The sequence below is a fragment of the Phallusia mammillata genome, chromosome 2 (genome assembly GCF_965637545.1).
Source record: "Phallusia mammillata chromosome 2, kaPhaMamm4.hap1.1, whole genome shotgun sequence".
NCBI classification, from domain to species: Eukaryota; Metazoa; Chordata; class Ascidiacea; order Phlebobranchia; family Ascidiidae; genus Phallusia; species Phallusia mammillata.
The window spans coordinates 16,544,328-16,569,643 of record NC_137253.1 but is presented as its reverse complement, the minus strand read 5'-3'; the positions used below and the strand labels follow the sequence as shown (position 1 = coordinate 16,569,643).

Genomic DNA, 25,316 nt, shown 5'->3' with positions numbered 1-25,316 from the left:
TGACGGCCATAAACATTTTTTACGTTAGTAAAGGGCCGTAACAACTTTTTTGTAAAAGTAATATGAACAAAAATATCATGTGCTTAAAAATGTCGTGCGTTTATGCCACTTCATATACATAAACATTTGTAACGCAATAAACAAGAAACAGATATACAGTGTAGCAAACTAAAAAAACAAGTGCAATAAACTACTATGTGTGAAAACAATGGCATACAATGACGAAACAATTACAAAGTATGACGCAACAATTCGAATTGCTGATTTTCAACAGGAGTGACCAGCCTATTTCCATCATACGATTCAAACGCCGCGTTTATTTCTAGCCATTACTAATAAAGAATAATTGATTCTTAAAATCGGTCATCTGATAGGGGTATTCCACCTGAGGTAAACACCTAAAGTTAGTTCGCGAGCCGCATGAATGCCACTAACAAGATAAGCAAACCAGGAACTGTTGCGCCATATTTACGTCACAGTATTTAAATAGTTGAAAGTTTGGTATTTGGATGTGCCTGTCTTTTAAAAAATATGTGTTAGAGCCAACACGAAGGCGAACTTTCACACCCCTGTCCAGTAGATCTTACATGCAAATTTTTCCGGAAACCTGGGTTTAAACTAGCTGCACAACTTTTTTAAACCAGAGCAGTCCCACGGCATATCTCGTATGTATTTGTCAACAGGTGAGAGGCAGCACGTCATCTCAGACTGCGAAAGGTTATCAACGGCGAGCTTCGGACAAAAGGTGAAGCAAGTGGCGGCCTTAGTTCCTTGGTTTAAACAAGAAAAACCCGATTTGCATACATTTGTGTTGAAGATATGGGATTAGTGGATGCTTACCACAAGTATATGAGTGATGATTCTAGCGCCAGTCACACAACAGGAAGTAATGTGGGGTATTGGGAGGTAGAAACCGGTGTGCGGGTTAATCTTAGCTACCAGGTGATAAGTAAGGAAATTTCTATCAGTTAGCAGACATGTTTTATTGCTGTGAAAAGAATCGCCACAAGAACAAGTTGCGAATCACACGGCCCTGAACAAACGAGTTGTTTTAGGCTAGGAAAATTAGCATGGTTTGTTTATTTACGTTTTCATGCACTTATATGAGGTTTATGAGGTTAAGCGGAAATTGGACTTTTCCGCCGAAAAGTGAAAATCACAGAAGATTTTACATACTACAGTTCGAGAAATAAAAATCAAACAAATCATTTAAAATGACGATAATACATGTTAAACGTTTTCCAAAAAAAACGCAGTTTCCGCGCTGTAGACGAGAACTCGAAACAAAAGTCTCACTGATTGTGCTGTGTTAATTGTGGAAGCGAGTCAAATGACGCATTGACACAGGATATGTATGGTATTGCACTTTAAACTGACACTTGCACAAGGATTTATATTCGTTATCGGCCTTATTGTCCGACATCATAACAAACGAATTGACAAAATGTTAATTACGTGAGATGAGTATCATAAACTAAACATGTAAATCATTCGACCGGCGCAGGGATCCCATCAATATGTGCATAATTGCTGCTTTGTGCATTGTTTCGTATCTTCCTCTCCACTTTGAAGAATGCAATGACCGCGGCAACGGCAAAAACTACCAAAATCAACAGCTGCCATTTGAGGACTAGATGCGAACTATAGAAGAAGCCCACTGCCGCTGCAAGCGACTGCAAACAGGAAATAGCTTCATTCATTTGTTTCATTATCAGAGATGCAGTAAACCTAGTTCCCATATATGCAGTTAAACTAGTTCTTTATAGAGTAATTGTTAGTCCGCTTATTTACATGTGCAATTTATTCAGTTGTAAGAAAAACACCTGTTCGAACTTAAACAAAGCAAAGGCTGGTGCGCTGTTTTCAGCGTATTTTGTTCCGATGATCGAAAAACATTGGGTGTTGAAGCAAGCGTCAGCGAATCCCAGCAAAAATCCGCATGCAATCGCCAATTCCTCACTGAAACAAAATAGCAGGGGAATAGTGAAAAAGTGTTTGATGAATCAGGAGCCAATTGAAATAACGAGTCTGAGTCATAGGCGTGTCGCGTTGGACATTCTTTGCATGATTAAATTGGATCAATTTTTAAAGCGGGCGTCGGAATCGGCGCGTTTACCAATTGACGCGACTCAATTGCTCTAGACTCTAGAGCAAGTCATTACAAAACTATTCATGCAGCTGCGCGGGGCATTTCATGCTTTACCAAAATCTGGCAACTGCCGGACACAAAAAGTTTCAAATTAAGAAATGATCTGAGGTCAACTATGGCACATTGGAGATCTTTGCATGAAAAACTTGTCAGGAAGTGATGTTATCAACGTCTTTGTCTATTTCAGTAACTAATTGTGCATAAGTCGTGATTAAGATGAGTAACCAGGTCTCAGCGCCAGAGCCAGAACCAACTGGATATTCCATATCAGCTTGGGATCAATACAAGTCATCAGCAGAACCTGAACCTGAGCCTAACCCGGAAATGGAACTCACTGCGGAACCTTTTGCTGACGAAAACGGAAGTCTCATCCTAACTGCGGAACCTGAACCATACCCAGAGTATGGAAATATTTCAGGTGAGTGAAAGAGGTAACATGTCCTCCTTGGCGTAAGAGAAAGTTTTTGTAAGCAGAGCGCGAATTGGTTGCAGGTGAACCGTGGGCGGAACCCGAGCCACCAGGGTCAAGTACACATTACATGCCTCCTCTTGCTGCCATCGCAGGAGTTTTGGGGCTTGTAATAGTGATAGAAAACTGTTTGGTGCTCTTTGCTATATTGAAAGGAAGGCCTAAACATCCACCACAACTCAGTTATTTCATCATTAACTTGTCAAGTGGGTAGGCATTTCAACATTGTGATAACAGTATCAGTGCATTTGTTTTAACAGTCTTAGTTGTTTCGTGTGCAGTTGCTGATATGACAGCTGGATTACAGCTTATTTGGTTTACCTGTTTTGATTACTATCTCAATTTTCCGCGCACATCCATGTATATCCTGGTGATGTGTGGAATTTGGCTTATGTCGATGTCCGCATCTGTTTTGGGATTGGTCAGTTTTGCTTGGCACAGGTGATATTACATTTTTTCCGTGTAAGCTTTTGTTTTTTTAAACTAATGTTTTTTACTAGCTTGATATTTTTCAACAATATTATAGTAAAAGTATCTACGAACAAGCAGAAAGATTCGTAAAACATAAATGAAAACAGTATGCATAAAAATCTACATACTGACGATGCTGTAGCCTAATAGCGAAATATATATATCTTTAAAACCAAAGGGTGAACGACTAAGTGTTTTTCTGAACTTACATCTACTGCTATAAGGCTTTTTAGTCTTCATCCACCAAGCAACGGGCTGGGTGATCCCAGCTTTAAGTTTCAATTACGAATATTATAGTAAATATATAGGTTGGCTTGTTTCTTTTTGTCAGCTTGAATCAAGGCACGACAAAAATGTGTTTTACGTTCTTACTTCTAACAAAGTAAAGAACTTTTTTTCGCAGATTAACGGTTGTACGGCGTAACTCGGTTGTTGAACACGCAAAATGCAAGGCGAGAATTTTCATTATTTCTGCCTGGGCGCTGTCGGCTGTAATTCTCGTTATACCTCCTGTGGCCGGATGGAATTGCAGTTTTTGTATTGGTATGTTTTTTCATGTTTGTTGTATAATTCTATTTCATCATGACTATGCCCTTTGTTTCAGGAAATGAGTATTGTTCGCAACACTGTTCTGCAGTTTTATATCCCTTCACGAAAGCATATGTTTTGATGTTGGCTGTGTTTCTCTTCATTGCTTTGGTTTCCCTCTATACCATGTACATTTGGATATTTGTGGCTGTCAGCAAAAAGTAAGTAGATGTGAAAATGGTTTGTGTTTAAAGCACACAAAGTTTTGGTGACAAACAACCGACGAAGTTGTGTTATATGCTGTGCAGAAATGTAACATACAAACAAAATGGAGTCCATGCGCACAATATATTTCGGGTGTAAGCCATCCCCCGCAAGTGCTTCGAAAATGTATTCAAATCAACCACTGCGATTAGTGACAACGCACTGAAGATATTAAAAGAGTTTTACGTACGAACTAGGGGGATTGCTAAAGTTCACTTCGCTTATTTTAAACAATGCGACACAATTTCACGAACAATCGTCAATTCGCGGAAAATTAAAACATGGAGCGCACAGTTGGTGGATCAAGGTTAACCGTGCTGTAACCACAACCGTCATGGAAATTTGAAATAAACCATGATTTTGCAATAATTTTCAAATTTTAACTGCAGGTATAAATCCTCAGTTATTCCCAACAAATATAAACTATCATACACAACGAACCGATTTTGTAAACCATTGAAGGTATGAATTTTAAAATCGACTGAGACCAGAATCTTCACACATTGAAACAGATAGGCAGTGAGCCTTGGTATTTGTAACGTTTACACATTTTTCGACGAAAATTTTAAAATATAGCCTATGCAAACAAGCAATCGTGGCTGCTTAATGGATCTTTATCATGAACTCACTAATTAGGAGAAATGTTAAATCGCATCGTAATGGATATTTTAACAACAAAACAACCAAATAAAGTAGTAAAAATAAATTTCTTATTTTTTTGTGACAGGATGAAAACTGTACAAAAGACGAATATGATTAAAAGGGAAAGAGTCGTGGTCGAAACAGTGCTGATGTTGTTGACAGTTTTCACTGTTTGCACATTACCTGTGGCGATTCTGCTTACAATAGACTACATCGAAGTTCACTACAATTCAACGTTACTGGTGTGCTTTCAGGTATAATTTAACGGCTAATTTCCAACCAAATCACTTCTACATGGCCTTTATTGCTTTGTTTCCCGGCAACGTAACAATGGTTGAATGTTAGCAGCGATTCGGCGAATTGTTTACAAACTAAATGGGAACGTCGGCATCACGAATGTTATTAGTATGACCGAAAAGAGAATAACTTTCGCAACTATCACGAATTCATCTCACGATCGAAAATCGGCGAAAGCCAGTAACTATTTATGGTTTTAATAGTATTGACAAGACTGACAGACTTTATGGCAGTGAAGGAACCACACAAATCCACTCTTCGTACAGAAAAGAAAAAAATAGTACCAAAACATTTGGATTGTACTTCCCTGTTAGACAAGACAAACAGGCTATTCGTGGACACAAAGCTTTTAACAAGTGCAAAAATCAGGACGTCACATGACTGGTGTCTATAAAAGGAAACAATTTTTTTTGTTCTGCAGATAGTCACGGTGTTCTCATTTCTGAGTTCTGCTTGCAACCCATTTTTATACATGTGGAGATTGCCAACAGTAAGGGACGCTACATGGAGAGCTCTTGGAAAACCTGACCGTGTTTCTGAATACAGCAATGCAGTAAAAAATGGAATCTTATCCAGAGAAGATACAGTAAGGAGACGTTCAATGTTGTAAATTAAACAAGTAACTTACTTTAATGAAACAATTACTTTACAAATAGCAAACATTGTACGTGAAAATATTTAAAAAATAGGAACTTACTTGCTTTTGCAATATCATTATTCTTTTTTTACTGCAACTTTTACTGCATTAAGCTTTATGAGTGTTTTTTACACTTTTAACGTCATATATGAATGTATTTGTAGAAAAACAAAGTTAAGCAGTCCTTCAGCATCAGAAACATGTCAGTGACAGAATCTGCTACTCATATGGAAGGCCAAAAAGTGGAAACAACACACACATAACTACATTGTTGTTTTCTACACTTTATTGAATTTATTTTCTGTGTGGCATGGATCATTTTTGGTTTTTGTCACAAAATATACATAACTATTTGTATGTGTATTCCAACAAAAAAACCTACAGAAAGCAGATTACACTGAAGAGGAATCCGATTACTCTTGTATTCAAATTGTAGATGTCACTATGTCTAATTTAAATACAAGTGCACATGTTTTGCATCATGACAGCACTTACAGCGCTATGACTCGCTAAATCCATCTGGTGGATTTTCTTTTTCCTGTTGTTAGTATTCCATTATAAAATACTAGTTGTTTTTTGTACCTCAGTGACCCAGTTGATTGATAACATATCAAACAACAATTTGTAATTTAAACTGAAAGTAGGCATGATTATTTAAACTTACATTGCTTTGTTATGTATCCTGATTAAAAATATTTAAAAACTGTTTTATTCTAATGTAAAACTGACACTGTAAAACATGAAAACAAACTAAAGTTTCTGCAATCAGGTTTGGTGTTTACCTAATGCACATCTTGTTTTTAAATGTAAAAAAGCGTATCTTTGTTGGTGACAAACACAATAAAGAACTAGAATGGTGGCTTTCTGATATACTTCCATTTTATATATTCTATACGATATTTACCAATTTACTATACACATCATTTGATCTACACATATGATTGTTTTTGTAAACAAAAACTAATGGGTCCCCACACGCGTGTTTGTGCGGATTTACGGTAAACAAATGTTGCGGTGATTTTTAAATTCTTAAGAACAAATTTTTAGAAAGCGTTAACCCAACAATGAAAAATTTTGTTGTATTTTTTTGCACTATTATTGTCGTATAATTACAAAAGCATTAAAAAAGAACGAAACAAATACTTTCAATTTAATCTCTTGCTTTGACCCAGATATTGTCGTCCAAGGTCGGGTTTTAAACACAATTTTTTTCTAGAAAGCTGTAACAGTTGTGTTACAGACAATTAAAATACGATTTGCTGCAAGTGTATACATAACTTTTCATTTAACTTTGTTTCGCAAAACGAGTTTTTCATTTAACTTTGTTTCGCAAAACGAGTACCATTGACCTGTAGTAACCTTTAGGGTGCACACACCAAACGACTGTTTGACCTTTTGACACCGTTTTCAATAGCACGCCGTCCTTGGTGTTCAACAACACCGTTTGACCTAATTTATATACGCCTTGAGTATTTGATTAAAAAAAAAAAAAAAAACGCTACGTTATGGCGAAAGAAAGTTCTGAACTGTGTTAGTAATACCTACTAATTGACCTTAAGTAACCCGTGGTCATGCAGCGGCCAACCTAACAACGAGCATTTAAAAAACTTTTATCTTGCAAAAAAGTCAAGTTTATTTTTTCATATTTAGTTTGTTTAACAAAGTTTTGCTTGACATTATACGAAACCGAAGCACGCTTATTAGGTTTAAATCGCGTCATATGTGTGAAACCTTTGCCAAAACTGAAAATGTGAGTGATAACTTAATAAAACGACATGCATTGCTGTGCAAAACAGCTGATTTCTAATCACCGAAACGACGTCTCGTAAAACGTCTGTCCGACGTCAAGCTGAGCCCTCCCGCTCTGCCCTATTATTCGTAAACGTACTCTCTTGGGACTTCTGCCTACAGTGTCTTTCTTGACCAAACGAGCGTTAGACACATTTACGTTTCGGGGGTCTGTGGGTGTGTCGCTGGGTCATTCGGGGTCAAACTTCAGGTGGATCAAGTTCAGATTAATATCTAACATATGTCCAAATTTGAATAAATTTGAAGCACTCTTTCTTTACTAAACGACCGTTACAAACCAGCGTTAAAAATTTTACGTTTCGGGGGCCTGTGGGTGAACCGCTGGGTAATTTGGGGTCAAACTTCTGGTTGACCAAGTTTGAATTAATATCTAACATATGTCCAAATTTCAATAAATTTGAAGTACGCTTTCTTCACTAAACGAGCGTTACAGACCAGCGTTAAAAATTTTACGTTTCGGGGGCCTGTGGGTGAACCGCTGGGTAATTTGGGGTCAAACTTCACGTGGACCAAGTTTGGATTAATATCTAACATATGTCCAAATTTGAATAAATTTGAAGCACTCTTTCTTGACCAAACGAGCGTTACAAACCAGCGTTAGACAGAAAAAAGAAAAAAGAAAAAAAGAAAAAAAAAAATACGGACAAAAACAATATGTGTCCCCTTCAGGGAAGGGGACCCATAAAAAAGTTTTTAACTTTAACAGAATTAACTGGTTTCGCTATTAAATAAAGTGAGCATCACTGCAGTCATATGACTGCTGCAAACATTCAAACGATGTTTAACAAATACATTCTTTCTTCCAACAATATTTACTTACTTGGGTTGTATGTATGCATGAGCTTTAGTGCCACTGGATATAGGGGCAATGTCTGGAATGTTGATGAAGATTAACAGAAATGTGATTAAATGTATAATCCCGCCCAACATTATGATTGGATCTCTTCCATACCGAACCGTTTTCTTACCAAATAAACCAAAGAGGGCACCACCTGAGTATTAGAATTCCAAGTATTAGAGGAATTTTGAAACAAGTGACAGAATTATTGATGGTTGGTTCAAAATTTTAATTGATACGATTAAAGAGAATTTTGTGACTATATTTGGGTTTCCAGTTTCCCTACCACATGAAACACAGTTACCTGTTATTTCACCAACTCCCACTAAAATTCCAGTTAGTCCAACTAATCTAGCAGAATCTGACCCAAAGCTCTTGGTTGCACCAACACTAGTGGAATAAACACTGCTGAAAAATGTTAATTCCAACCCAGTGTAGAAGAAGGTGATACTGAGCAAAACCATGTCAACTGTCTTGAACAACCTCACTGAAGTTACTAAATAAATATTAAGTCAATCAGAAAAAAAAACGTTTTGGTTAATAAGGGAATTTCATTTTTTTCAAGATAGGCAAAAACATATATGTACTTACGCAATGCTTCCCATGCCCCACTTGCCTTCGATGTGATTTGATCGCTGAAATAAGTATAGCAAAATTGGTGTTTGCATCTTGGCATGTTATTACATCAACCATTATTTAGGCAACAAATAGGAAAGGAGTGTTAAGAAAGGGTTTAAATGTCATAGATCTTAACCTGACCAAAAGTAAAAAAGCTGGAAGTTCTTTGTACTGGTGATGTTCAAGTTAGACTCCCAGAACTTTTTTAACTTAACCTCATTTTATCTTCTGTCGTTGAATCTCCAGCTTCATTGAGCAATCCTGTAGTGTCATCTGAATTTTCAAGAACTGGGTTAGTTTGCACTTCTTCCTCTCCAGATGCTGGTTTGCTGTGAGATCTCAGAATCAATAGAGTAAGTGTACCAAGAGCACAGATGGAGGTCAACCCAATATAAAGAGGAATTCGCTGTGCAGCTGTGATACATTTTACAATGAATGCTAATAGGCATTCTTTATTTTATTGCAAGCCACAGCTTTAACTAATTTTTAACTTTCTGTTTGTGTGTGTTACAATCTTGGGTAACTTAATTTTTTTTAATATCATGCTGATAATTAATTGATAACTACACTGCAATTTGATACTTTACTCATTACCTATTGTTGACTATGTGCAATAAAACAGTTTTTTGGAAAGAAGTACTATGGAAAAAAGTTTTCTTATAAAAATACTTTTACATACCAGTAATGTAAAGCGTTTTCAAAATACAACCCAATATTTACTGTCTTAACAAAGTAAATGTGAGTACTGATAAACAATATGCACATTTGGTTCAGTTGATGCTTGAGGTAAGTAAGTTTGCAAAACAACATTCAAACTCAAAAAATGGCTGAAAATTGGGTGTCTTTAGATATAAAGCTGGACACAATTTAATGTTTATCTAGATCTATTAAACAGAAGTTAAAAGTTAGCTGTGAGAGAAGGCCTTCACTGTTTAACACAGAAGTTGATGAAAAAACAACCTATGAGCAGGAGTGATCTTGCTCAATGAAGTTTATTTCAGTTTTGGTAATAAAAATGGCTGCTGAAAAACCTAAAAACCTAAAATCTTTCCTATGTACTGCAAATTTATTTATTCTATGTTCCATTTATTGATTTATCATACACACGAGCTGACCTACTAACATGATTGTTTTTGCAAGCAAAAACGAATGGGTGTATGTGCAAAACACGTGTATGTGCAAATAGTGACAGCATAGGTGCTAAACATGGGTTTGCTGGGTATGTCATTTTCTTTAGTCCATCATTGTGATACAAATAACTAAAAACGTTGCATTTCTATTTCAGTGAATACATAGCCCAGCTGCATGTGTGGTCATGCATAAAGCAGCAGCCATATCCAACCCACCGTAAACTAACCAATTTCTCCCGTGGGATTTGATTGTATTGCAAGTGCACATGTGCTTAAACACATATTAGGGGCTGTAAAGAAAACCATAAAATTTTAAATACCAAATGAGTAACCCACTGCAAACAATTGTTTAAAATTTCAACACATTAGGGCTTGTATTTCTGGCCTAAAGGAATGGAAAAGCTACAAATGAATTTCATGGTTTAAGGGGTGAAAATGGGTGAATCCAATTAAAAGTTACAAAATTCTTTAGAATACCTTACATTGCACCAACCAACTAGAATAGTGGTTTTCCTATATATTGCTAGTTTATATATATTACATCATATTTAACAATGTATCACATATACCATTTACTATATTTATAATGGATATATATTTGGCACCTACATTTCATTGGGTCCCTATCTTTTTCCTGGCACTTTATAACATAATTGTTTCTGCAAGCATAATCTAATGGGTCCCCACACATGTGCATATGCGATTTGGTAACAGTAAAAATAGGGCACAATCATTGTTAAACTAGGATAGTGTGTCAATTTTTCACGGTTTCATTTCTGTCAGTGATCAATGTCTCGCGGCCTGCGAATGTTGTTAGATAAAGATATGGCGCCAAACGCGGCAGGAGGGGCCTGTCGTTAACTGCCATAAGACGCAAAACTGCGTGATACAACATTTGCATAACTAACGTTTTTAAATGATCTACAAACATATCTTAATGGCACAGTGCAAAAAGACTACCTGATAGCACGTCCAGTTATGCGCGAGGCCGAGATAAGCGCTTTTCAGTGGGCAGGTTTGCGCTTTTCACACCCAACTGGGCTTTTTTCGACATGGAGTTGCGCGTTGTTTTCCTGAGGTGGAAAATGGAGGAGTCCAACTATTTAAACTTTTAATAAAGTTTCAACTTTTTTTTTCCTTAATAGCCCTTTGTTTGTTGAATTATGATTTTTAATCCGCACATAGCGTTCCCTGGCGCCGTTAAGTTTCTAAATACCAACAATACGATTGCTTAGCTGGGCTTTTTATGCCAAAAACCTGTTCTGAAACAGTTTTATTAACGCTTTCAGTTTGAGAAGTCACATTACACAGGTGTAACAAATCGTGCTGCGTTGTTGCTCTGCGTTTCGAAACACGAATAAGTTGCCCTACATTAACGTTTATAGTGCAATATAACTAACATTGTAACATCTTAATTCCAACCAGTGAGAAAATGGTCAAGTGACGACTGCATTCATGCGTGAAGCAGAGGCATTTTTTCCACGCCCCAGTATCGTCAATCACTCCCATTGCGTCAGCTGTGCACTGAGCGAGCACAAATTTGACAAAAGACAGCATGTAATTCTAAAAACATATTTGGGGCTGTAAGAGTAATTACTGAGCCGATTGCACTGAAATTTTTAACAGCCAACAAGGAGCACCCTATCCACAGCTGTTTAAAATTTCAGCAGGTGAAGTCTTGTATTTCTGACCTCATTAACATGTGAACAAACAAACAAATATTTGGGGGTAAAAGGGTGAAAATGGATATATACAACTTCAAGTTACAAACTAGAAAGGTGGCTTTCTGATATACTTCCATTTTATATATTCTATACGATATTTACCAATTTACTATACACATCATTTGATCTACATATATGATTGTTTTTGCAAGCAAAAACAGATGGGTCCCCAAACATGCGTTTGTGCGGATTTAACGTCCTGGTTATTTTTAGATTCTTAAGAAAAAACTTAACCAACTTTAGTAATAACCCAGCTTTAAAAGTTTTGTCCGTATTCTTTTTGCATCATTGATGTCATATAATTACAAAAAAACAGTACATAAGAACGGGAAAAATACTTTTAATTTAATTTCATGCTTTGACCTTGATATTGTCGTTCAATGTCAGTTTTTAACACAATTTTCCACAACTGAAAATGTGATTGATACTTAATAAAATGACATACCATAGCTGCGCAAAAACAGCTGATTTATAATCACCAAAACGACTGTCTCGTAAAATGTCTGTCCGGACGTCAAGCTGAGCAATCCCACTGCATTCACCCGCCTTAATCGTAAAGAAGTGAATTACTCCCTTGAGAGTTGAGACTTCTATCTGACTGCCAGTGTACACATATTATGGGCTGTAAAAGTAACTATTTGGCCGATTAAAACAAAATTTTAAGTACTGAACGAATAACCTACTGCAAACAATTGTTTAACATTTCAGCACATTAGGGCTTGTATTTTTGGCCTAAAACTTATTATTTGGGGGTTTAATGGGTAAAATGGGTGAATCCAATAAAACGTTACAAAATTCTTTAGAATACCTTACATTGCACCAACCAACAAACCATGAAACTCGCAGATTATGTACTTTAGTTAGTACAGCCGTTTTTAATTTTTTTTTGTGGGGGGGGCTGTGAGTGAACCGCTGGGTCGTTTGGGGTCAAACTTCAGGAGGATCAAATTTGGAACAATAACTAACATCTGTGCAAATTTGAATAAATTTGAAGCACTCTTTCTTGACCAAACGCACTTAACAAACCAGCGTTAGACAGAAATGAATATTTGGGGGTTTAAGGGGTGAATAGAAAAAAAAGATACAAAATTCTTTGAAATATCTTATATTGCACCAAACAACACAGCATATCACTCAGAGATGCTGTACTTTAGTCAGTACAGCCGTTTTAAAAAAAATACGTTTTGGGGGCCTGCGGGTGAACCGCTGGGTCATTTGGGGTCAAACTTCAGGAGGATCAAATTTGGATTAATAACTAACATTTGTGTACATTTTATTAAATTTGGAGCACTCTTTCTTGACCAAACGCGTTTAACAAACCAGCGTTAGACAGAAAAAAGAAAAAAAATATACGGACAAAAACAATATGCGTCCCCTTCATAGAAGGGGACCCATAAATACTTCAAAATATGCTGCAATGAAACTCCAGAATCATCTGCTTTAGCAAGTATAGCCGTTTTAAAAAAATCACATTTTGGGTTTGTGTGGGTAAACCGAGGGATCAAACGGGGTCAAAATTCACATGGACCATCGTTAGACCAATATCTATAATGTGTGTAAATTTGAAAAAGTTTGAACCATTCTTTCTTGACCAAAACGTGGGAACAAATCCGCGTTAGATGGAAAAAAAGAAAAATAACAAAGCATATACTTTAGTCAGTACAGCTGTTTTAAAAATTTGACGTTTTTGGGGCCTGTGGGTGAACGGCTGGGTCATTCGGGATCAAACTTCAGGAGGGGCAAATTTGGATAACCACCTAATATGTGTGTTAATTTGAAAAAGTTTAAACTTTCTTGATCACATGCGTGGAACGAACCAGCGTTAGACAGAAAACAAAAAATACAGATAAAAACAATGTGTCCCCTTCAGGGAAGGCGACCTATAATAATACCTACTCTGAGATATCTGTCATCAAGTTTGAAGCTGCATGGCAATAAATAGGTCGAAACATGGCAATAAATATTCTGCTGAAATAATTAATCATTCTATGTGAGGTAGACTACAAACTATTCAAATCTCATTCAATCTGGTCACTGTTTGTTAAACTCAACTATTTTAGGGGTAAGTGGGGTAAATGGTGAGCCTACACAGAGTTAAACTCTCGGCACCTCAAAATGGTGTATTTTATATACTGTCCAAATTTCATTCAATTTGGACATTGTTTAAAAAGTTTACCCATTTTAGGGGGCTAGTGGGGGGGACTGATAGGGTTACCCACACAAACTAATAAATCACTAAATAAACCATAATGACCCAAACTACAGTCCTATAAAATTTTATTCAAATCGGCCAATGTATAAACCCCTTTAAGAGGAGTTTTGAGCAGCACTTGGTAACGCTTCTGATGTCACAAGGCTGTTAACTGCATTTGCAAAAAAATGTACAAACACAAGTACCATATGTTCTGTTGCTATTATTATACTATTACACCACAGAAACCTTTTCACTTGTGGTGCCCAGCAGCATACAAAAACGTTTGACAATATGGGGGATAGCGGGGTAAATACAGAGGTAATCAATTTAAATGAAGCAAATGGCACATCTTCATAACTACATCTACCATATGTAAAAGTTTCATCCAAACCCATCAAAGATTTCATGCCAAAAGTGCATGCAACAAACTTCACTGTGTAAAAAGAAAAAAACAAGAAAAAAAACATGAAGCGTCCCCTTCAGGGATGGGGCTCATAATTATTTGTAATTTATGTCCTGTCAATATGTCAACGTATCCAATCAAATATGTAGTTCAAAACAAATAAAAACCTTCAATAAGAGTGACACCCCTCCATGCGAAAAAGACATAGATGTTTCCAATCAACAAACTGCATTGAAGCATTGCCCAGAAGATGCCACTGTTTCGACCCATTGTTTCCTCACTAGAGTTTAGGGTCAAAAAATTTCCTTGTCCAGTCCACAGAACTGGAAAAGCGTCACATAATTTCATGCATTAAAACGTTAGGCCTTTGAAGATGAAACTAAAGTTAAGGCGGCATAGCATATATGAAATAAACTAGAAGCAACAAACATGCAAGTTGTAAGTTCAAACTTTGCAAAAGGGATTTTTTTATTATTTTCTGATCATCAGACCGGCCCATTTTGTGTTAATGGTATACCTTTGTTTTATTGAATGGTTAAGAAAAAATGGAAGTTACAACCTATACCAAGGGATGTTCAAAGTAGAATAACTGGGTATTCTAGAATAATGGTTTTGAATCTAGAATATCGAATCCAATTCTTATATTATTTTTGACAGTGCAATCATTAATCTTGACAATAACAAAAATAGACCAGTTTAATACACTATAAAATATATTTTTCATTTAAAATGTAAAAAACGAACCAAAACCAAAACAAAGAAAAACATTGGTAAAAAACTTTGCACAACTGCATTGAAACTAAATGGCCCAAAATCCACAAAGACAGAAGAATTAGCACAACGTTAAAAATTGAAAAATTGACAATTTTATTTAGTGATTTTTATTGCTTCGGTAGGAGTAACTATGTTGTAAGTATGCTGAGGTAATTTGAATCGTCTGGTGGTAGAGGACTGACATAGACTCCCTAGTGTACAAATATAAAATGTTTGTTAACTTAAAACAACTGCAAGAACAGGCACCAGAGCAAACAAAGTTAGGACATTGGGTGACTAATTTTCAAATTCCACTTAAACTATCTGCGATTTTCCAATACAAACATTGAACTTTGCAGCGTTTACTCACTACTTATTTATTTTTCTCAAGTTAAGTAATGACCCAAACGTCATATGTTTTGGGATTCCTTTACTGTTTTTGCGATATTAACAGGTAACCCCATGCTCCCAATCGCTGCCTAATGCCATGACCGTTAAATGTTTTTTGACGCCAGTAAGAAATTGCAAAGCCCAGGGCATAAGCATAGTCACATGATCAGATGCATAAAAACAAGTGCGGCAATCGTTAATTATGCCTCCAATGCACCGCCCTTGTTATAGCAATGTTATAGCGCCCTGTGACTTGGCGTGAGGCGTTGTAATAGCGCTTATTGATTTGATGCCGACGAGCCATCTTTGGCCACTGGTACAATGACCAGGCTACGACGTAAAAACGTAACACATGTGTTTACATTTTTACCAAAGAAAAGAGCATGCTTTTATATCGGTTCCTATTACCCGATATAAACAGCAAAAATGGATTCGAATCTGACTGGATTCCAAAGGATTCGATATTCTACTTTAGACATCCCCAAAGATGCCATAACGGTTTAAGCATGATTAAACACAACAAGAATACGTTTGTTTAGACACACATTGATTTACACCTCACAACGTTAACACACATTCAAACACTAGAAAGTTAAAAAATGTTTCACTTCACTTCCTATTTTGCCTACACTTTATTAACCTAATTCCTAAAGCCTAAAAAACTTTTGACAAATAGTGAAAAATGCAGATATATTCTCCAAAAATAATTTTCATTTTGGGTAGATAAATCACAAATTATTTATTTTATTTCCCTTTGTTGTTGGCAGGCCAGCCCACATAAAATTTACACATCACCATGAATTGAGTAAAACATAAGGCTTACCAGCTGCACCTATTCCAATGATAACTGACCCAATATATAGTGTTGCTGTCAAGGGATGAATAAAGCTTGCTAAATACAACCTGAGAAAAAAACATACTACTGTAATAGTAATAGTTGAACAAGCCTAAACCAATAGGGTACTTCACATGTCAAACAATTTAACTGCAACTATTGAATGCCTGGGTGACTTTTTATGTTTCACATACGAAAGCAAAGGATGATAGCAAATAAATGACATCCAGGCCAACAACATTTTCTTGGGGGAAATATTTAGGTTCTAACATCCAAGAAAAATGTGACTTGTTATGGTAAAAGGTAAGTAATTTTTTAACTACACAAAGTGTGTGCAATAAAATATGCAGGTTTAACTACACAATTTTTTGAAAACACAAATAAAAATTCGTAACTCTGTATTGGCTCAAAATAAACAATATACAAAAAGGGTTTCTATAAACTATACGTTGCCAACCTGTGTAATAAAGATTTACTGCATACACCATTTGCTACATATACTATATTTTTTGACCTAAATTTATTAGGATCCTGGTCTTTAGAAGCTTTATGCCACACTGATATTGCAGACAATGACCTAACGGTTAATAAGCAGGGTTGCAGAGTCGGAAGGTATAAGGTCTAAATCGGACTAATATAATAACAGTACTGAATGCAGACTCAGACTCCTGGAATATTTTATGACTCTGATTCTTTGTGGTTATCCAACTTGGAGTGAGGTTGTGATTTAGGTTTAGAGCAGCGGTTCCCAACCTTTCTAATGCTGTGACCTCTTGATAGCATTTGTCAAGTTGCGGCAATGCCAAGAATAAAATTAGTAGGTTATTTGCTAAAATTGACTGCTAAATATCCGAAAATTTATTGGCACAATCTTTTTATTAAAAATGAAGTGGTCTATGAGTTTATTTTATTGGGGCTAGCGGTCCATGGCCTAAAACGAGTTGGGAACCACTGCCTTAGGCGACCCCAGGCAAATTGTCAGGCGTTCCCAGCTGGGGTCACAACCCACAGGTTGGAAACTGCTAGTTTAGAGTTTAACCAATTAGCATCATTACAATGGACCTCAATTAAAAAACCTCTAATGTACTTAACTATTTTAAAGCAGAGTGTTTTGGGGATGGTTTATTAGTCTGCTGCAAGTAACAGATTCAATTTTTATGGTATTTGCAAGGACATAAGATACTGGACTATAAAGTCAGATTTATTACTGGTGAATTGTGCTTCAAAAAACTTTACTTCATGCTGGCAAAGAAAGAAAATTTTAAAAAAACAGAGCAATTGGAATTGAGTAACTACAAGAATAGAAAATGCCAACCTGGCAAAGATAATGCTAGACTACGTACAGTCAGCTTTGGACCACCATAGGGTAATATGCATCCACAATCAAATAGTCTTTTATTTTATAGGCATTGTTTCAATACCCCAATAGAAAAAAGGGACATTGAAACAACAATGACAAACAAAGTCACTTAAAATTAGACTGGCTACTTTTACAAACATTTAATTTTAATTTATGAGACTTACGTGTATGTTATTCCACCTGCCACCATGGAATACTTAGGCCCCAAAATACTAACCACAGATGGGGCAATCCAGTTTGCAAATGCAAACACGATGTAAATTACGGCAAGACTGTTAAAATAAAACAAATAAAGTGATTAAAATCAAGCGGAACAAAAATGGCCCATTATTATTTATAAGGCGACCAACTTGTCAATGACCGTTTAATGCAGTGGTTCTTAACCGGTGGGAAATTTCCCACTAGTGGGTGGAAATTTGGGAAATTTGTTGTATCCAGGGGGAAATTTTGTAAGTCGGGAGTAACCACACTCCAGCCCGCCGGTCGAATCCGGCCTTAAATTAATTTACTACATTTTTTTTCGCAACAGAATGTAAGATTAATTTCACCTAGTGTTAGAAGGCCGTTTGTTACATCACAGACATGTCTAAAATATCAATGCTTTTGTTATTGTGCGCGAATAAATGTCTTCCCTTTGTTGAATGTGGTCAAAAAAATGAGTAATGCAACAGAGAGGACACACTTTTACTCTAGCCTATATGGTCCCGACCAAGTCGCTTCACAAAAGTATTTCAATAAAAAAAATTGTTAGCGTCGAGCACAAAACATCTGTATTAAAAATAACAGGGGAAATTCGAACTTGGTGATCGACTTTAGTAGGAAACCGTCCCAAAAAGGTTAAGAACCACTGGTTTAATGACTTTTTATTGCGTCTTTGGAAAACGTCTAGTTTTTTACCTTCATGTTAATCAACAACGGTTGCCTGAAAACAAAAGTATCGTTTTAATCACTTCCAAGATAAAAAAAACCTTCGCTAAAATGGAAAATACGCGTGCTAACTTATTAAACCACATAACATTAATGCGCTGATGTCTAATAATAAAAAAGACTGCCAAAACAAAGTGGGATGCACATTTACATAACTATATCTACCATCTGTGTAAATTTCATCCAAATCCATCAAACATTTGATGGAAAAATGAGTCGGACAAACTTCGGGGAAGAAAATAATCCATTTTAGGGGGCTAGCGGGGTAAATACTGGGGTTATCAACAAAAACAAAGTGGGATGCACATCTACATAACTATATCTACCATCTGTGTAAATTTCAGCCAAATCCATCAAACATTTGATGGAAAAATGAGTCGGACAAACTTTGGGAAGAAAAAAAAAGAAGACAAAACAAAGAAAACAAATTAAAAAAAACAAAAACAATTTGAGTAAAATCAATATGTGTCCCCTTCAGGGAAGGGGACCCATAATTACTGGAGACGGACTTGCAGCAGTTTGAAAGGTAATTAAACACCCAAATTGGTACTATGTCTTTCCATGGTTTTGTAACTTTTTGGAAAGCTTTTTTATCTTTAATTTGCTCTTTTTTCTTGCGTATATCTTGATGTGATAAAATTGATCCATATGTTAATGTGTGCAGGTGTTTATCTGGGGTTGACACTTTTGCTGTCCTGCCATTTGACCGCACATAAATTACCACAAACTGAAACAGATAACTTCTATATTTCCCCTGCTTTCTTTACTCTGTTAAGTAGCAGGGACACAAAAGAACTTTCCTGCATTTCAGCCCTGCATTCAAACTTTTTAACCAAACTTCCCAAAGCTATGCTGCCCTTTTTGTAAGGCTTTGGTTTGTGTGCATGTTTTTTAAAATACTTTATTGTTTTCTAAACTTCCAGTTGACAAATAACTATTCTAGGGTAATAAAAAAACAATGCAGGGGTTAAAACCATTGTTTTTATTACCTTATTTTTGTAAGAACGATTGGGGTAAAAATGAATAACAGGTTATCTTAAAAATTATAAAAGTTAGCACATATTTTTAATTTAATAGGCCATTGTTAGGAAACAAAAGTCTACATGAAAATTCTTTTGAAAACTTTTGGAGAACTAGAAGGGTGGCTTAACACAGGGGTTTCAAACTTGTTTCAAACAACTCTTACCTGCTGGTTTTTGTTTTAAAATTACACATGTAAAGAAATAGGTTTATATCATATATATACCATCTATTAGCGCCCCAAAAACTCAGATTAATTTCCAACTTGATGCACAGATTGAGCTACACAGTACGGTGACCCACAAGTGCAATTCAACAACTTTTTGACAGACATTGGTTTTTTCAGTGCAAACATTTCTGCCAAAAAATTGTTGAATTGCACTTGTGGGTCACCGTAGTGCAGTGTGAAGATCAGCCTTAACTGTTTATGGCATAATAATCTATATTGTGACGCTTGTGGTACCTGTTTTTCCGCATTGTTTGTACACAATAGGCACACAAAAAGTTCGACGCATATGGCTACTAGGCAAGTAATTCTCTTATCAGTAACACAAAATTTGTTCAGAGCAGTTTGAAAATCAAAAAATTGGGCAAAGGAGTTTTAATTCATTAACGATCGCCAGTACATATATTTTAATAAACATGTTCACGGCCGCACAAACTCGTCCCTGCGGCTGCATGTCCGCAGGTTGTGCACCCTTGACTGAAACTTAATGCTTATTTTTAGTTAGAGCAACGGTTTTACTATCGTTTCTATTCCTAACATGTGAGTTTTTATTTATAAATTAAATTTCTGTAAATGTCTGTTTAAATAATAGCTTTCACTTTGAAAAGTTAGAAAAATTGAATATAATTAGATAAAAATCTGACAAAATACTACAATTGTTGTTGAGTGTTTGAGGGCCGCATTAGAGGGCTTCGTGGGCCGCATGCGACCTGCGGCGGCGAGTTTGACACCCCTGGCTTAGCACATTTTGCCATTGCATATACACTATAACCAATTTGAAATGTTAATATATTCCCTACACTTTTTTTCATTAGGTCCCATATTAGCCACTGTCTTTTATAACCTTAGTTGTTTCTGCAGGTAGAAACTCATGGGTCCTCACACATGCAAAGTTGAAAATAATGCATTTCAACAGATATATAGCCATAATAAAGTTTAGTGCTGTAAGAAGGGGTAAATAGTAGCAAAATAGAGTAAAACACAACAATTGACAACTATAAACAGCAAATTTACATGCCATCCAAATTTCATTCAATTTAAACATTATTCAGAAAATTCAACATTTTAGGGGGCTAGTGGGGTAAATGTTGGAGCCATAGAGTAAAAAAAACAATCAACATCTATAAACAGCAAATTCTACAATCTATCCAAATTTCATTCAACTTAAACATTGTTTAGAAAAAATGTTTGATTGCTACCCAAAGATGTGCTTGTTAGCAATTTGTAAATCATGTTACCTTGTATATCCATTTCCATGAAATGTTACATGACCATCTTTTGTAGTTTCATTGATGTAACTGTTCAAGACTGTTTGCTGAAAAAGAAAAAAAATACAACCAATTTAGTGGCTGCAATATTTTTGTAGAATTATTGTTCAAACTTTCACACTATGGACATTCCGGTTAGTTACATAAACAACCGAAATTTCTTTCAATTGTCGTCATGCAATTTGACAGATCATATACTACAGAGTGAGATTTAATATATTAAATGAAATACCAGATTAAAAGTAAACTGAAATCATCTGCATACAATTAATTAGAATTTTGTGTACAACAGCTTTAAAATTACTTATTTTCATCTGGAGCATGTGGTTTAATTATTGGATTAGCTAAAAAACAAAATCAATATACTAACAAAAAATTTTTAATGTACTTTTTTTTTCCATCTTATATGTAAACTAACAGTTTCTGAATGTATTCTATAAAAGGAAAACACAAAAACAAAATAATGCAAGCTTTACTGACCTCAATCATACCACATGTTTGAAATCCTGTGAACATAAACATAAACGAAAACCCCAAAACGATGACATTGTAGAACTTTAATCTTGGCCCTAAATCATTTGTTCTGTCATCCATGTCAGCATATGAAAAAAGTCTTATTCCTAAAGCATTTCCTGCATATAAAAAAGCTTTTAAGTAAATCACACAGATCAGTAACAACCAGGTTGGAACACCATGCAAATAAATGGATCTTAAAGGGGCCCGGCAGCGGCGATGTGACTTTTTCTACATTTTAGATATTTAGAATTGCCAAATATCAGGGATTCCGAATCACTAATTTTTTTGTCCTATGATTTCTCGTTTTCGAGATATTCAATCAAACAATGAGCTCTCGAGCGACACCTTGGTTTGATATGTAGCAGCGATTGTTACGTCACCTCGTACCAACTTCTAATAATGGCGTTGATCAGCTGTTGTTTTTATTGCTTGTTTTAGCTTTGATGCGTACATTTTTTTATTGTTTACAACTGATAAAACTAACGTAGTATACGTAGTTGACAGTTAAGCAATAAATAACAACTGTTTGCTTAAAAAGGTAGGTGTTTTGTTGTTGACAAAAGGTATTTTCCACGTAACAGAATTATTGTAGGTGTTTATGTACTAACTATGTGATAATGGAGGAGAGAAAATCATGCGTTTGCTGCCATGAAATTAGTAAGTGCAACAGCAGTTAGCCAAGTTCAACGAATATTCCGAGTCGAATCTGCTTTGTATAAAAGTATATCCTGGATTTGAATCTACATGTCTCAACGTGTATTAGAAGCAGCATGTTATCGGTTTAAACGTCAATTGGGAAATCATGATGAGGGTAATTAACACCCGTCACGAGTAAGTTTAACTACTAACTACTAACATGCAACCAGCAATCTCTATGCGTTACAGGTATACTGCCTACAGAAAATTTGTTGAATGGTGCTGTGGAAGACTTCAGAGTTACGTTGCCAGACTGACAGCCACTTGTCAACTATAAGTTGTGAATTCCCTTGTGATGTTGCTGCACAACAATACATGTGGTTGCATATGCTTTTCACCCAAGGTCCCAACTCTTTGCAACATGCTTTGTTAGAAAGTGCTGTCAGTTTCTTTTGGATTTCTGAATTGAAAACCATAAACACAAATATACCGGTGTATGCTCATCTTTTATTTCTATCATACTTGTAGCTACATGCCAAACATAATGTTTTGTTTCTGACGATTCTTCACTAATGTATTTAATGATTTGTGGATGCCTGTCAGTCACAAAGGCTTTAATAAACAATCCTTTGCTTGTGATGTTTTCAATGCATCCCAAGAATCCTTTTTCCATATCATTGCTGTTTGCCACTTCATTGCTCTAGAAAATATTATGAAATTACCATCTGAATACATTAACAAGGTTAATAGCAACAATTTTATTGTTGCAAAGATCCATCATCCATCATTGTGTATGTACTAAATTTAGCTGAGTGTCCAGGGAAATCTGCAGTTAATTTACTTCTGGTACACCATTTAAGAGGTAAAGAAGTTTTCCTTTACACACAATGTATTTTGGTTCATAGCTTAGATTGGGTGGTTCCCAAATGAAAATGTATTGATATTATCACACCTTTTTTTCATAACCACACTTTTTTGTTATTACCAAGTAAATGGCATGACAATAAACTAAATTAGTATGACATAATGGTAATATTAAAGACTATAATGTTAAATGAGATTATGTCAGAAAACAGTTAATTAAAGCATACCATGTGCTACTTTTCTTGCAGCTGCTCTCAATGCCATTTCTTGCTGAAGAAGACTGTTCTAATGAATACATGGAATGGCATTCGGCTTTAACACCAGAACTTTTGCCATACCCCTGTCTGCTGCATTTTATTTGTGAAACATTCATCTGTGAAATGTAGGCTACAAAGAACACTGTAATTCGTTGGTTCCTTTTTTCACGTTAACAAATTTAATCCAAGCTGACCGCAATCGCTTTATATTTGGAAAGCGAAAGTGTCATATTGCTGGCCTTTTGATTTCCTCTTGAATTGCAACCATACAAAGAACACACTGCAGGCATTTTTTCACACTTGAGTATAAAAATGAAAACATTTAAACACCAAAATACCTAAACTAACTAACGTAATTGGCGTCGCAGAACGTTAACAACCACCGACTACAAACAAGCTCCAAACCAAGTGGTACGAGGTGACGTCACATGGCGTTTGAGCTCAGTGACAAAATATCCGCAAGGTGTCAGTGTTTTTAGATTTAAAACATAAATATTTGACTAGTAACATCGATTTTTGTGGTTTTAAATTTGAAATCGTGTTTATAAAAATACGATAAACAACATATTAAAAAATAATTTTCCGGTGCCGGGGCTCTTTAAACTTTACATGCCTTATATCATTGATTTTCAACCGGTGTTCCACGGAACACTAGTGCTTCGTGCAAGATTGTCAAGTGTTCCATAAGAAATTTATTTATTTGACTAGTGTTCCATGAAACACCGATCGAAATTCATGGTTTTACATTTACACAATGGGTGTAAAAAGGACCTACATGTTCCGCGTGCACGACCTGTAAGTTCGCGTGCAAGACCAATTTCAGCAGGCACAAAGCAAGTAAAAGAGGTTAAGACAGGCCAAATAAATGCCTTTGCTGCAAAATTTGAGCGTGCAAACCCAAAAAATTGGCGTGCAAAAAGTTTTGTTTAAAAAAAAATCGCGCGTGCACCTGCCACATTCTGCAGACTGGGACACAACAAAAACTGTTCAATACATTTGTCTAAACTAAAGATACATGTCATGAAGTATCTAAAGCAAAACCAAAGCAAGAGCTGCACCTAACCTACAGCTGCCGCAAAATGACTTAGGACCAACCAAAAAATTTAACTCGTTTTAAGGTTTGTTGAGCATCACACCATATCAACCTAATTATTTCACTTAATGGTTTATGATTCACAATAAGTAGAGAATGACCCATTTACAACAGTATAAAGTAGGCTACAAGGTGTAAAATGTAAAATGAAAAGTTCACTGACAGTGCAACCTCTACGACATCACGACAATGCCAGATTGGAAAGTTTTATTTTTGCGCGGAGGATATTTTTTTCGTCAAAATAATTGCGCGGATTTTTGCGCGGAATTACAATTTTCTGCGCGGATTGATAGACTTTTGATTGACAGGTGGATTTAACGATTAACGCAATTTGTATGTAACGCTTGCAAGACTATCCAGCCGACAAAATGAACAACTAAATAAAGTAATAAACACGACGAATCTTCAGTTTTGCTCTATTGCGCACGCAGCTGTTCTGCTAGATTCTACAAATTTTCATTTTCATAACGATTCAAACATTTTGCTGATTTGTTTTGTGGGGATAATTTATGATTGCCAAACTGCTCCTAACTGTTTTTAATTATTTGTCATACAGAATACATTATTTCATTTAACTTGCCTTCGCAAAAGTCACTTTAATTGTCAAACTACGTCCTAAAAATACAGATAAATGTACTTTTAACTAGTGCTGTACCGAATCGGCGAAATTTCGATTCGGCCGAAACCGAATATTCGGTGGTTTTGCCGAATAAATTCGGCCGAATCAACCGAATCATTTAGGACGTCACGCGAAGTCGTACGCTACGCGTTTGACATGAAAATATAAGTTTATCTACCAGGCAATTAGTGCAGAATGGTTGTGTTTCGTCCCTATTTTCCTCAAGCATGATTGCCAACCCGACAATGAATTACTGATTAGTTGTCTGCAGTGGTAAAAACGATAATGTGTTAAAAAAGATAATGATTGGCGCGATTTTCGTTGGTACTATGCAGAAAAGACACGTTTAACGCTTTAAATATGTGTTCGTAAAAGATTC

General features: G+C 35.9%; 2 protein-coding genes and 1 long non-coding RNA gene across 4 annotated transcripts; 2 read left to right on the top strand and 1 right to left on the bottom strand.

Moving 5' to 3' along the window:
* Positions 1 to 958: 958 nt before the first annotated feature.
* LOC145215244 (UNC93-like protein MFSD11) lies at positions 959 to 21,604 on the bottom strand. Its single transcript, XM_080083925.1, has 11 exons — positions 21,433 to 21,604; positions 20,923 to 20,999; positions 17,676 to 17,783; positions 16,140 to 16,219; positions 14,341 to 14,496; positions 8,938 to 9,136; positions 8,696 to 8,739; positions 8,409 to 8,600; positions 8,087 to 8,258; positions 1,824 to 1,959; positions 959 to 1,673 (listed from the first exon to the last, which is right to left on the bottom strand). The coding sequence occupies exons 1-11, from the start codon at positions 21,544 to 21,546 to the stop codon at positions 1,488 to 1,490; spliced, it is 1,464 nt and encodes a 487-aa protein (XP_079940051.1). The 5' UTR covers positions 21,547 to 21,604; the 3' UTR covers positions 959 to 1,487.
* Positions 1,965 to 7,925, top strand: LOC145215245 (sphingosine 1-phosphate receptor 2-like). 2 transcript variants are annotated; one of them, XM_080083926.1, is made up of 8 exons: positions 1,965 to 2,567; positions 2,624 to 2,824; positions 2,900 to 3,059; positions 3,493 to 3,632; positions 3,694 to 3,838; positions 4,609 to 4,777; positions 5,242 to 5,406; positions 5,622 to 7,925. In XM_080083926.1, the coding sequence occupies exons 1-8, from the start codon at positions 2,366 to 2,368 to the stop codon at positions 5,718 to 5,720; spliced, it is 1,281 nt and encodes a 426-aa protein (XP_079940052.1). In that variant the 5' UTR covers positions 1,965 to 2,365; the 3' UTR covers positions 5,721 to 7,925. The 2 variants fall into 2 exon arrangements, with proteins under 2 accessions (XP_079940052.1, XP_079940054.1); XM_080083928.1 differs by having other exon boundaries at positions 1,966 to 2,567; positions 2,642 to 2,824.
* Positions 21,605 to 21,678: 74 nt separating the features above from the next.
* Positions 21,679 to 23,367, top strand: LOC145215247 (uncharacterized). The gene is made up of 3 exons (XR_013857241.1): positions 21,679 to 22,299; positions 22,354 to 22,966; positions 23,217 to 23,367. It is a non-coding gene; the product is annotated as an uncharacterized LOC145215247 (long non-coding RNA).
* Positions 23,368 to 25,316: the final 1,949 nt, after the last annotated feature.

Coding starts and splice junctions, on each gene's coding strand:
- LOC145215245 (XM_080083926.1), top strand. CDS start 2,366: ATGAGTAACCAGGTCTCAGCGCCAGAGCCAGAACCAACTGGATATTCC. Junction 2,825..2,899: donor TTTCATCATTAACTTGTCAA/GTGGGTAGGCAT, acceptor TTTCGTGTGCAG/TTGCTGATATGACAGCTGGA. Junction 5,407..5,621: donor TCTTATCCAGAGAAGATACA/GTAAGGAGACGT, acceptor ATGTATTTGTAG/AAAAACAAAGTTAAGCAGTC.
- LOC145215244 (XM_080083925.1), bottom strand. CDS start 21,546: ATGGATGACAGAACAAATGATTTAGGGCCAAGATTAAAGTTCTACAAT. Junction 14,497..16,139: donor CATTGGAATAGGTGCAGCTG/GTAAGCCTTATG, acceptor ACGCTTTTCCAG/TTCTGTGGACTGGACAAGGA. Junction 1,960..8,086: donor CATGCATACATACAACCCAA/GTAAGTAAATAT, acceptor ATTTTGTTTCAG/TGAGGAATTGGCGATTGCAT.